This window comes from Hyperolius riggenbachi, chromosome 6 (genome assembly GCF_040937935.1).
Source record: "Hyperolius riggenbachi isolate aHypRig1 chromosome 6, aHypRig1.pri, whole genome shotgun sequence".
NCBI classification, from domain to species: Eukaryota; Metazoa; Chordata; class Amphibia; order Anura; family Hyperoliidae; genus Hyperolius; species Hyperolius riggenbachi.
The window spans coordinates 326,513,481-326,526,395 of record NC_090651.1 but is presented as its reverse complement, the minus strand read 5'-3'; the positions used below and the strand labels follow the sequence as shown (position 1 = coordinate 326,526,395).

The 12,915-nt window shown below is 44.0% G+C and overlaps 1 protein-coding gene across 1 annotated transcript in view; it reads right to left on the bottom strand.

Moving 5' to 3' along the window:
• Nucleotides 1–12,915, bottom strand: part of LOC137521751 (pregnancy-specific glycoprotein 22-like) — a 30,104-nt gene that overhangs the window by 6,533 nt on the left and 10,656 nt on the right. Inside the window, exons 3-4 of the mRNA XM_068241431.1 lie at nt 8,478–8,825; nt 4,960–5,069 (exon numbers count right to left, since the gene is read on the bottom strand). Of these exons, the coding sequence (XP_068097532.1) occupies nt 4,993–5,069; nt 8,478–8,825 (425 nt within the window). The 3' untranslated portion in view covers nt 4,960–4,992. The remainder of the gene's footprint in view (nt 1–4,959; nt 5,070–8,477; nt 8,826–12,915) is intronic.

Here is a 12,915-nt window from a genome sequence, read left to right as displayed (position 1 = left end):
TGTGCATTTCTCATTGGCTTATAAGCAGCCTGCAGGCTTTATAAAGCAGCAGAGAACTGTTTGGGAGTGAGGTTCTCCAATTGTGTGTTTGGTAAGTTTTAGAGCAGTAGGAGACAGGCCTTGGAGGTGGCAGCTCCAAGGTCTTGGCTGCGCTCACATATGGTGTTAGATGCTGGTTCTGGGGCCCCGGGCAGTGAGAGTTCCCGGGGCCCCAGGCTGGCTCATGCACCATTGTTTTTAATTATTGTAGTATCCCATGCAGTTTAGTTAGGAGGGGGGCAGATGAGAGGGAATATCCTGCACGCTGGTGCCCCCTGCTGGTCATATAGCCATTGTCTATATGCAACTGAAGCCCTCTCCTACTAATTGGCTGACTTGCTCAGCTTTTGCTTGATTATCACTGCAGGCTAGGTGTATTATGTGTGCATTTCTCATTGGCTTATAAGCAGCCTGCAGGCTTTATAAAGCAGCAGAGAACTGTTTGGGAGTGAGGTTCTCCAATTGTGTGTTTGGTAAGTTTTAGAGCAGTAGGAGACAGGCCTTGGAGGTGGCAGCTCCAAGGTCTTGGCTGCGCTCACATATGGTGTTAGATGCTGGTTCTGGGGCCCCGGGCAGTGAGAGTTCCCGGGGCCCCAGGCTGGCTCATGCACCATTGTTTTTAATTATTGTAGTATCCCATGCAGTTTAGTTAGGAGGGGGGCAGATGAGAGGGAATATCCTGCACGCTGGTGCCCCCTGCTGGTCATATAGCCATTGTCTATATGCAACTGAAGCCCTCTCCTACTAATTGGCTGACTTGCTCAGCTTTTGCTTGATTATCACTGCAGGCTAGGTGTATTATGTGTGCATTTCTCATTGGCTTATAAGCAGCCTGCAGGCTTTATAAAGCAGCAGAGAACTGTTTGGGAGTGAGGTTCTCCAATTGTGTGTTTGGTAAGTTTTAGAGCAGTAGGAGACAGGCCTTGGAGGTGGCAGCTCCAAGGTCTTGGCTGCGCTCACATATGGTGTTAGATGCTGGTTCTGGGGCCCCGGGCAGTGAGAGTTCCCGGGGCCCCAGGCTGGCTCATGCACCATTGTTTTTAATTACTGTGCACAATAACGTCTGCTGTTTGGCATATGAATGTGCTATTGATAAATAACGTTACTGTGTGCCGTTTTTTCCCTGTGCGCCATTATTATGCAGTACTAACGATTAATAGCGATAAGCGTATCTTTTTAATGCGGCGCCATTTTAATGCATAGGCACTGTGCGCCATTATTCACTGATCCGGCAGGGCACACACACCATCTTTGATAAAGACATATATGCTGTGATAATGCTCAGAAACTTTGGCCTAGAATATATGTGCAGATTGTGGAAGGTTAACACACTGTTTTACTAAGGCCCCCTTCCCACTCCACACATTCCAGTGGTATTTCTAAAGTTCACTACGGACCACAGATCAAAAAGCTAGAGCTTTGCAGAGATGCATAATTAAGGCTTAATTAAAAGCTGTATGCTCAGAGTTTATTTTTGAGTCGCCACACTCTCTGTATTGTTCAGATCTCCAGATCCATCCCGCCCACACTCTGCATTCCCATGAAAGAAGAAACGACTACATGCAGCATACCACAACAAAGATGGCTGTGTGCAGACGTTGCTGGGAAAGCACAAATACCACCAGAGACTGAGGGCTTCAGGGTGATTCCTGAACAGCTGTGTGGACAGAGGTTGTCCTTGCTAATACTACTACTTTGCACTTAAACTGTCATTATGCTAGCTCCAGCCCTGGTCCCTTCATTCGGCTAAGATTAGAGGGAAACCTTGTTTGGCTTTTTTTTTTGCTTATAAATTATAGCTGCTTTCCATTGACCCTACAGAGACTGTCAGATGTGAAGTGTCAAAGGTGGTCCGGGTGTTTAAAATTAGTGCTGGTGTGGAGAATAAGTAATGGTTGTTGCTGCTTCATGCAGCCAATTACTCATACAGGAAAAGGAAAATACCAGGACTGCCTTACTGCAAACAGAGCTTGCACACTATCTCACTGGTTCTTCCAATGTTAGTTTTCTGAGGGCACTGCCATTTCCTCTTGCACACCAAAAACTTACTGGTAGGTTAACTGATTCCCTTTACAAAAAAAGGCTTCAAACTAAGGTATGGACAGAGGTGACATGTGACATCATGAGATAAAAATGTGTATGTACAGTGCAAAACATATTCATAACCAGGCTGTTTTTCTTGTTTTATTTTGCTGCTTTGAAAGAGTTAATTTTCGGGCACTGAAGTGACAGCTTTTGTCTTGTCAGCAGCTTGTCAAAAATATAGTAACCATCACTGATAAGCAAATTAAAGCCATAAAAGTTTTCCTGGCAAAATACAACTTGTGAGGGCAGGGGAGAGATAGAAAAAGGTCAATAGTTCATATATTTTAACTCTGGGACACTTAATAGACTGCCATTGAACAGAGACAATAAAACATTTATTCTACTTTGTAAATGTTTAAATATAAAATAAAACCATGGGATATCTAAGAAAAGTCATTTTTAGGAGTAGGAGGATAAATACTATTGTTTATCTCATCAGCTTATTTTCACCTCGGGTTCACTTTAAGGCTATTTAGGGAACGTCTTGATTGAGTTAGCTTTCAGTTTTGCTAATACAATATTCCACCAGGGGCCAAGAGATGGCAGCAAAGGACCAAGTTGTACAGAATCCAGCTCTGTGGCACTTCCTGCATGTTTGAAGAAATCTGTTGTAACACTGAGTTAAGCTGGATACACTAAAGTAAACTTTATCATTGTAAGTAAATAGTATCATTCTCATTTGCTGGCTGAGTGACAGAAAGGGAGGGCTGTATGAATGAATCAGAGTGTCTTGTCAGGTCATCTGAGCACACAGTTGCAAAGCTGCTAAAGTTTCTTTCTAGGAAACCTAGTGGTGGAGGAGACAAGGCACCCAGAGGAAATGAAACATTTAAAACATTTGTTAAACTGTAAACTGGGAGGTGGCTTACCTCAAGGATGGCACTGGTATAAAACAAGAGATGTATTTGCACTAGGCAACGCGTTTTGTTAGCATACAGGACTAACTTAATCAGGCCAAATAACATTGTCCGTGTAAAATCATAGCCTGGCATTAAGGGCCTACCTAGAGAAGCCCTCAAGGCTCTAATTTTAGACAAGTACTGTTATGTGGCCTGATGAAGTTAGTTATATATGCAGTTCAGAGAGAATGCAGAGCGCTCCCAGCAATAGGAGTTCGATCACAAGAGGGACGCCCGCACTAAAGATTCTGACCCAGCCGCGGGTCACGACCTTTTAGAGGGGAGAGCAGAAGGCGGAGGGGGAGAGCAGAACTGAGGGGTGTGACCTAACAACTTCTAGCGACTGGAAGAAGCCCCAGCTGAGTAAACATTTTTTTTTATTATTTGCCTGATATATCTTTTAAGTAGTTATGCGTGCGGTATATCTATGTCCCGCGGGGCTTCATCTGAAGTCTCAGAGACGTAGATATTAGTCTATTGCCACGATCGCCGATGTGCCCACTCCAATTCACACCCCGGTTCACTTCCCGCATGCTGTTCATGGACCGGTTAGTGCACAGATCATTGAACAGGAACACCGTTCCCATTCACCGCTCTAAGTGCCTAGGCATCAATGAGATGCTGTGTTTATTGACATCAAAATGAATGAATAGCATATGCACGTTGCAGGAAGCAAAAGTAAATTATCAGAATAAAGTGAAAAAGTAAATAAAGTAAAATTACACCTAAAACTTCCATAAGAAATATATATATATATATATATATATATATATATATATATATATATATATATATATATATACGGTATATATATATATATATATATATATATATATATATATATATATATATATATATATATATATATATATATATATATTTAACCCCTTGCATCCACTCCAATAGTTACCAAATTAAAAACGTAAAAAAAAAGTGATGTTCAAAAAAACACCACTCAAGGACCCGGTCCTGGCGTACGTTAAAAAAGGGCATCGGGAAAAAAGGGCGCAGGGTTTTAAATGATAAGCATGAATAACGTTTAAAAAAAAATTGTGCTATATTTTGTTTAAAAATAATGTTTTATAAAGTTATAAATCATTAAATAATGTGTAGGAAATCGGCAATTGTAAAAATGTTAATCTTCCCTGTTTAAAAAGTGAAATGTATAATAACGTTTTATAAAAGATTAAAAATAATTTTACTAAAACTATACCTAACCCTACTCTCACACAGAACCCTCCCTGTACCTACCCCTAACCCCTAGACCCCCCTGGTGGTGCCTAAAACTAAGACCCCCCTGGTGGTGCCTAAACCTAAGACCCCCCTGGTGGTGCCTAAACCTAAGACCCCCCTGGTGGTGCCTGCTGGTGCCTAAACCTAAGACCCCCCCTGTGATAGGCATTAATAATGTTTTAAAAAAATATTGTACTGTTTTTCGTTTAAAAATAATGTTTCGTTTAATGTTTCGTTTAAAAATAATGTTTAAAAAATTATAAATCATTAAATAATGTGTAATCATGAGAAGCAGTTATAAAACATTAAGTCTCCTGGCGCCGCTTGTAAAACGTTATTTTTTCTCCGGCGCCCTTTTTTCCTGTTGGGCGCCCATTAAACGATATTTATTATGGGAGTGAATGGCAGCGCCCTTTTTGTCTACCTGCCTCATGTGCCCAAATTTCCTGCCTCCCCGGTCCTGACCCTTTGCATACCAAGTGTGGATGAACACCTGTTCTGGCCAGAAGATAAAGAGGCACCCAATACTGCATTGGTGGGTTCATTAGGGAAGAATGGCCAAAGGTAAGTATGTAACTTTTATACTTAAATGCCACTTCAGGATTGCTTTTAGTGGGAATTCAGAGTCAAACACGAATCGAATCTGCATGCTCAGACATACTGATGTAGTTTTTACGTATTTATACTTTATATAGACTCTTACCTGTAGCTGATATCAGCTTGCTTCTTCTTACTGTTATAGAAGGTTAAGTTCAGAACATAGAAGCATTCCTAGTAGCACAGCAAGTGGAGACAGACCTATAATGCCAATACCTGCCAAAAAAAAGCAAAGAATCTCAGTCTAATGATTGCCTATGAGTACCATCAGTTTGGATCGTATGCTGGAAGCTTGTGCTATTTTTTTTTCTGTGTATTGCATTACAGTATGTACTTATTTCCAGAAAACAAAGCTTCATATTTAAATTTCTGGTACTTCCTGTTTACAGTCCTGAACTTCCTGCCTCCTGTCCTTTGCTTCAAAGGTGATAAACCTCACAACTGAGTCCTTCTGCTATTGAGGTGAATTTCACTAGGTCTGATCCTGTGTGCGTATTTCCGAGCCCGTAAATCTGTGCCCCTTAAATAGCAATGTAAATCCCTTACTCTAATTCAGATGAGGAGTCAAGCTTTGCCATTGCCTTGACGCCAATACACAAAAGGAAAACACTTCCATAATGCATCTGCATTTTATTGACTAGAAGTGGAAATGACAAGGCACTGACATGACGTCATGGATTGGCATCTAGGCAGGGGCGCCTCTAGCCATTTTGTCACTCCACGCGAGAAAACCTGTGGCTCCCCCCGCCCCCGTGCCCCCCCCCCCTGAAAATAATCGTAATGCGGCATCGTTTCACCAGGAAATAATCGTAATGCAGCAATGACAGTAGTAGGCACAAGGGGACAGAAGGAGGCACACAGGGGCACAGAATGAGGCACAATGGGGTGCAAAAGGAGGCACAATGGGGGACAGAATCAGACGCAGAGGCAAGAAGGAGGCACAGGAGAACAGAAGGAGGTACACAGAGGGACAGAAGAAGGCATGAGGGCCACAAGGAGGCACAAAAGAGGACAGAAGGAGGCACAGGGGGATTAAAGGAGGCACAAAGTGGATCAGGAGGCGGCACAATGGGGGACAGAAAAAAGCGCAAAGGGGGGCAGAAAGAAGCACAGGGAGACAGTAGGAGGCACAAAAGGGGACAGAAGTATGCAAAAAGGGGGACAGAAGGAGGTAAAAAAGGGGCACAGAAGGAGGCACAGGGGGGCAGAGGAAGGCGCAGGGGACAGAGCTGGCACATGGGGACTGAAGAGGCACATGGAGTCAGTAGGAGGCACAAAGAGGGACAAAAGAAGGCACAGGAGGAAAGAAGGAGGCACAGGGGGACTGAAGGAGGCACAAAGGGGACAGAAGGAGGCACAAAGGAAACAGAAGGAGGCACAAAGGAAACAGAAGTGAGAACAATGGGGGACATAAACAAGCACAAGGGGAGGGGGGGAAGAAGGAAGCACCCGGAGAAAGAAGTATACACAAAGGTGGACAGAAGTATGCATAAAGGGGGACAGAAGGAGGCACAAAAGGGGGACAGAAGATGGCACAGGGATGTAAGGAGGCACAGAAAGACAGAAGGAGGAAGAGGGGGACAGAAAGAGCCACAGGGAAACAGAAGAAGGCACAAAGGGGCACAGAAGGAAGCACAGGGGGACAGAGGAAGGCGCAGGGGACAGAGCTGGCACATGGAGACAGAAGGAGGCACAACAGGAGACAGAAGGAGGCACAGGAGGACAGAAGGTGGCAGAATGTGACTGAAGGAGCAATGGGGGGGGGGCAGAGTTAGCACAATAGGACAAATAAAGACAAAATGGGCCATGAGGGGGCCCAGGGGGACAGAAGGAGGCACAGATGGGCATAGAAGGCAGCATAAGTGGTACAGGGGGGCTGAAAGAGGAACATGGAGACAGAAGGAGGCACAAAGCGAGACAGAAGGACAGACAAGGGGGTCAGACAAGGCACAAGGGACTGAAGGAAGCAGAAGGAGACAGAAGGAGGCACAAAAGGGACAGAAAGAGACATAAAGGGGGAAAGAAGGATGCACAAGGCACAGAGGTGGCAGCTGCCTACATCTTACGCTAAGTAGATGCAGCAGAAGCAAGTAATAGAACACACTTATGGCCGCTTTTAAAGATGTTGGAATAAATGTTGGATATTTTTGGATGAGAGCTGCCACTTTGTTCTATTTGCCAAAACACACATTTTATGACCTCTAATCAGTTATCAGTGAGAAGAGCAGCTGCAGTAAAAAAAAACAAAAAAAAAAAACGGTTTTCACTTTTCCTGGAGCCTGATCACATGATTATAGACTGACAGCCAGTGTGCTGGACACATTTCAAGCAAAGGACACAGCGAGAAGTGCAATTGCTGAAAAACTAAGATTTATAGGCCCAGATTATTTAACCCTTACCATGAAAAAAAGCTCTGATGCTGGGAATACACAATGAGATTTTTTTTTTTTTTTTGCAGATTTACTTTTCCTGTTCCGATTGATTTTCCAATCGTTTTTCTGATCCATTTCCATTCACTTTTATGAGAAAATTGATCATAAAAACGATTGAAATCAGATTGGAACAGTCGGAAATGATCTGTTGAGACTTCTATCTGCCAAAAAACACAGGGTTTACTGCCAGCATAAATATGACTGGTACTTTACATGCCAGTATTTTACCTCATAATGCTACATCAGGTCCACTTTAAAACATACCTGAACTGACATTTGACTTGATAAGCTAAATATTGGTACAAACAGTACCAAGCCAGTCAGATGAACTTGTATTTCCTGGTTTATTTTTTGGAAGGGTTAACAAAACCAATATTTTAACTATGGTTTTTAAACTGTCATAAACTGTCATTTTTCTGAATTTAAAAACTATTTTACTTTGCATTTTTGAACACTTCGCATCCAGACCTTTTTTCCCACTTATGGACCAGTTTAGCTGTTTATTTTTTCCCTCGAACAATTTTGTTTTCTATGAATTTTAATGGGAAAATAAAGGAAAAAAAAAAAACAGAAAAAACACATTATTTCTCAGTTTTACCAATTCCAGTTTAAAAATAAAAAGTGCTACTGTAGATAAAAAACACTAATTTTGTTTGGTTATTCTTACCACTTATCACAAAACTTAGATTATGTTCCTGTCACAATTTATGGTGAAGATATTCGATTCTGAAATAATGCTACAGAGTGTATTTTTCACTATGAACTGAGAAAATAAAAGTAGTTTTAGCGGTAAAAATCAATCTCATTAGCTCAGGAAACATATATTCCCATTCACCAATTAGTGCTGCATCAGATAGTGCCAGAAATGTGCTGCCCAGGACGTATATCGACTGACTCGTGGCTTAGATGAAGTCACAGAGGACGTAGATATACTGTAGTGGTGGATAAAGTGGTTAAATTGATTTTCTCAAAAACTACAAGGTCTTTTTGAAAAATTCTTCAATGCAATGTTGGTGTCAATAACATGTATGGGGGCTTTGCTATTCACCACTAAAACTGGCACAAAATTACGTGAAATTATGGATGATTATACAAAATCAATTGAATTTACAAATTACCTATGGGCGTAAAATTTGCCATGAAATTTTGCATAATCGTAATTAGCTGATTACAACCATCACTATTGGCTCACCATTTACAAGGAGTTCTACGGATTTTTGCTGTAGGACGTCTGTCTGCACCTGCACTGTGTAATAACCGCTGTAGTCTTTCTGGACGTTGGTGATCACTAAGGAGCCGTTGGCTTGTCCCTGAGCATCGGAAAAGTATTTAGACCCCTTTATAGGTGTAGCTGGAGGAAAGAAGTTCAGAATTTGGTCGGAGGCATTTGTACTTTGGCCTCTATACCAGGTAGCAAATCTGATCTTCCCCCCAGTGATTCCTGTGACGTTGAGGACGACGGTGCTTCTCTTATTAGGGTTTGGTGGAACCACTTCGATGTCAATTCCAGAAGCCATATTTATACAGGCATAAAGGGTAACTGCAAGAAATAAAACGAGATGGTCTACTATTATCAATATAGCAAACAGTATTTGAAGTGTGTTATCATTACTACTGTAGCCACTTTGTATTAAAAAAAGTCTGTGAGAGACCTAAACAAAATTTCCAGACTTTAAAAGACATCCGAGGTGAAAATAAACTGATGCGATTAAAAATTGCAACTATCCTCCATCTCATAAAAATTGCTTTTTTAGATATTCTGCAGTTTTATTTTATATTTAAATCTACTTTTTAAGATTTTACTGTTGCATTGTCTTTGCTCAATGACACATGCATTGAAGTATGCCAGTGCTAAAATCTATGAACTATTGACTCTTTTTATTACTTTCCTTCTCTCAGAAGCCATTTATTGACAAGCAAGTGTATTATGGCTATAATTCCTTATTAGTGAGGGTTACGCTATAGTCCGACTCAGACAGAAACTGCTACTTGCATACCTGATGTTTAACACTTTCAGACAGAGAAACAAAAAAAGGAACACAGCCTAATCATTTGTGTGCTTGGCACTTTACATACACGTCTGTCTTATGTCACATGTCACCTCAGTTGTCCTTTAAATGAAATTTTTATTTTGTCAAGTTTTTAAAAACATTCACAATATGCAGACAATGTGGCATGCCAGTGTGCTATGTATGCATCAGCTGTTTCCATCACCACACCTTCACTTTTGTTTTTATTTATGTTTTTAGATGATGGATCCCTTTGGATGAAGGTAGTGTTCAAACATGGTTCAGGCTACGTTCACAGTGTGGTCATTGCGTTGTGTTCTCAGTAACACCAGGATTGCAACAGAGCTGGAAAGCAGCGCCACACATTGTCCATGCGTTGTGCCGTATACAGCGAAGCAAACAGTCATTGAAAAGTATGCTTCACTGTCACTGTTAACACTTGCGTTGTAAGGTAACGCACTGCATGCAGTGCATTGGTGATGTCACATGCCTTTATACCACACTGCACTGTGAACGTCGCATAGGTAGTGCATTGCATTGTGGCAAGCCGCCTTACATTGTGGACGTTACACCGTACCGCAACTCACCACCAGCATTGCTCGGATAGCCCTGATCATGAATACGAGTGATCATGAGCATGGCTCCGCCCACTTCCGAATTGACAAGTAGAAAGGGATATCCGACTCGAGTGCGGTTTCGAGTCTAATAACCGCATGTAATCACGAATCAGGAGTCTGTATTCGTGATTGAAAACCCGCAGACTTTAGTGGTTAATAGCAAAGCTCCCTTACAGGCTAAAAACACAGAATTTGCAGGATATATTAAGAAAAACAGTGGGAAGAAACAGAGGCGTTGCTAAGGTTAGTGACACCTGGTGCGGTAACTCATGGTGTCACCCCCCCCCCCCTTCTTAAATAAGAGTGCATCACATGGTACCTGTGTGCTGGCGTTCAAATGGTTTCTGCTTCCTAAAAATTGCCTTAGACTTCATAAGAGAGATAACCTATGGTCAATAAGTGACATGACTATGTATTATGTAATGTGCTGCAAAAGATGTCAGTGCTATATAAATACATAATAATAATATGGTAGAGTATTAGACTATGACTATGGCAGGATTAGACTGTGAGCTCCTCTGAGGACAGTCAGTGACAGGACTATGTAGTATGTGATAGTGGCTGGATAGTGTAAGTAGTGGCTGGATAGTGTAATGGTTAAGGGCTCTGCCTCTGATGCAGGAGACCTGGGTTTGAATCTCGGCCCTGCCTGTTCAGTAAACTAGCACCTATTCAGCATGAGACCTTAGGCAAGTCTCCCTAACACTGCTACTGCCTATAGAGCGCGTCCTAGTGGCTGCAGCTCTGGTGCTTTGAGCCAGGAGAAAAGCACTATATAAGTGTTTGTCTTTATGTACTCTGTAAAGTGCTGCAGAAGATGTTAGTGCTGGATAAATACATAATCATAATATGGTAGGAGATTAGACTATGGCTATGGTAGGATTAGATTGTGAGCTCCTCTGAGGACATGCAGTACTATGTAAAGTGCTGCAGGTCGTGAAGGAGGAAGGAGACCATATTTCCACTCCAAATATGGGTGAGAGAGAGAGTGAGAGAGTGTTTTCTGTGTGTTTTTTTTTCTTGACTGTGGAGAGAGGCTGTAATAGGCAGCATGGCAGGGGGTGGACTGGATGCTTACACACAAGAGGCTCACTCAGATTTCCGCTCCAGCTTCCCCAAGCTGCATCAATTAGTGATGGGTCGTTCGCTAACGAGCCGGGCTTTACTGCGAACGACAAGAGCCGGTTCTCAGTTTTAAAAGAGCCGATGCATCAGCCGCCCCACACAGCTCTGATTTGCTCTGTAATAAAGGACGTTGAGGCATGCTGGGAGATGTAGTCCTCCTCTTGCAGCTTGTAGGCGTGTATGGGGCGGAGCAGAGCAGTAGCAGGAGGGTTTGCCCCAGTCAGAGAAGCAGTCTGGAGTTGTCATGGAGACGGGGGCGGGGCTTTTACTCCGATTCTGAGTGGTGTCTAGTGATATTTAATGAAGAGCCGATTCAGAGCTGTAAGAGGCGGCTCTTTAATGGGAGCCGATTCAGAAGAGCCGATTCTCTTAGAAGAGCCGGAATTCCAATCACTAGCATCAATCAGGGCTTTGACAGGAACAGAGATAACGCAGCAGGCACTGCAGCGTGGGGTTCAGTTCATAGCAAAGCAGACGCTCTATAGCCCAAGTCACATGCTCTGGCAGCACAGCCCAAAACAGCCCAGTCTGGAGGGGGGAGGGGGGGTCAGGGCCGGCCCGCTCATGAGGCGGGGTGAAACATTTGCCTCAGGCGGCAAACTTCAAAGGGCAGTACCCGCCTGGGGGGGCCGGCCGCCGAGCCGGAGGGGTAGCGGGCAGGTCGGGGGTATTGTGCCTAGCGGTGGGGAGGGGGGTCGGACCCCCCCCTCCCTCGCCTGGGTCCCCCGATCTGCGCTCCCCTCCAGCCTGTAATTAGTAAGCTGCTGCCAGAAGAGGCACGGGCGGGGAGGACTCACCTTTTCCGCGTTCCAGCGAGCGCTCCACTGACGTCACTTCCTGCATCGCCGCCCACTGTATTGTAAGTGGACGGCGATGCAGGAAGTGATGTCAATGGAGCGCACGATGGAACGCGGAAAAGGTGAGTCCTCCCCGCCCGTGCCTCTTACGATCTGGCAGCAGCTTACTAATTACAGGCTGGAGGGGAGCGCAGATCGGAGGACCCAGGCGAGGGAGGGGGGGTCCGACCCCCCTCCCCACCGCTAGGCACAATACCCCCGACCTGCCCGCTACCCCTCCGGCTCGGCGGCCTGCCCCCCCCCCCCGGACCGGGGGGGGGGGGGCGGCGGCAGCAGCTCTGCCAAATTTGCCTCAGGCGGCAAAAAGTGACGGGCCGGCCCTGGGGGGGGGGGGGGTTAAACAAAGATCGGCTCCATGAGCCAGCAGCTGCAGATCCAGCTAAAGAGGGGAGGCTGTTCCTCTCCCAGCCTCAGTGAATGAATGTTTAAAGCTAAAATAGCACGTTTTTGGGGTGTTACAATTCAGCTCTGCTGAAGTGGCATCTGCTGTCACCCCCCTCTGATGGTAATATGGGTGTACCTCACACTCCAAGCACCTGGGTTACAACCTAGTGGAAAGAAAGGAATTTTTTTTTTTTTTAAAGTCCTTACAATTTTTGAGAAAATCAATTTTAAAGTTTCACAGAAAAAAAGTATACATTTAAATGCGCTAAATGACAGTTAATGTAGCAAACGGTAGTGTAAATGTACATATATAAAAAGAAAGAGCAATGAATTTCTTGACGGGGTTTCCAGGGGCTCCGTACGCACTGTGTAAGGACCCCCTGGAAACCCCTCCGGAGCCACAACACTTTGGCCAGGCCGCCAGGGATCGCTATACAGCCACAATATGGCTGTATAAAGATCCCTGGAATCTTTTCCTATTTTTTAAAACTTTTTTTTTTATGCTCAGAGGGTAGTAAATAAAAAAAAAATATGACGTGAGGTTCCCCCCTTCCGAGCATCTTTAACCCCTTGTCTCCCATGCAGGCAAGGATAGTTAGAATGCGGAGCCCCGGCCGAGTGGGGCTTTGCACCCTGAG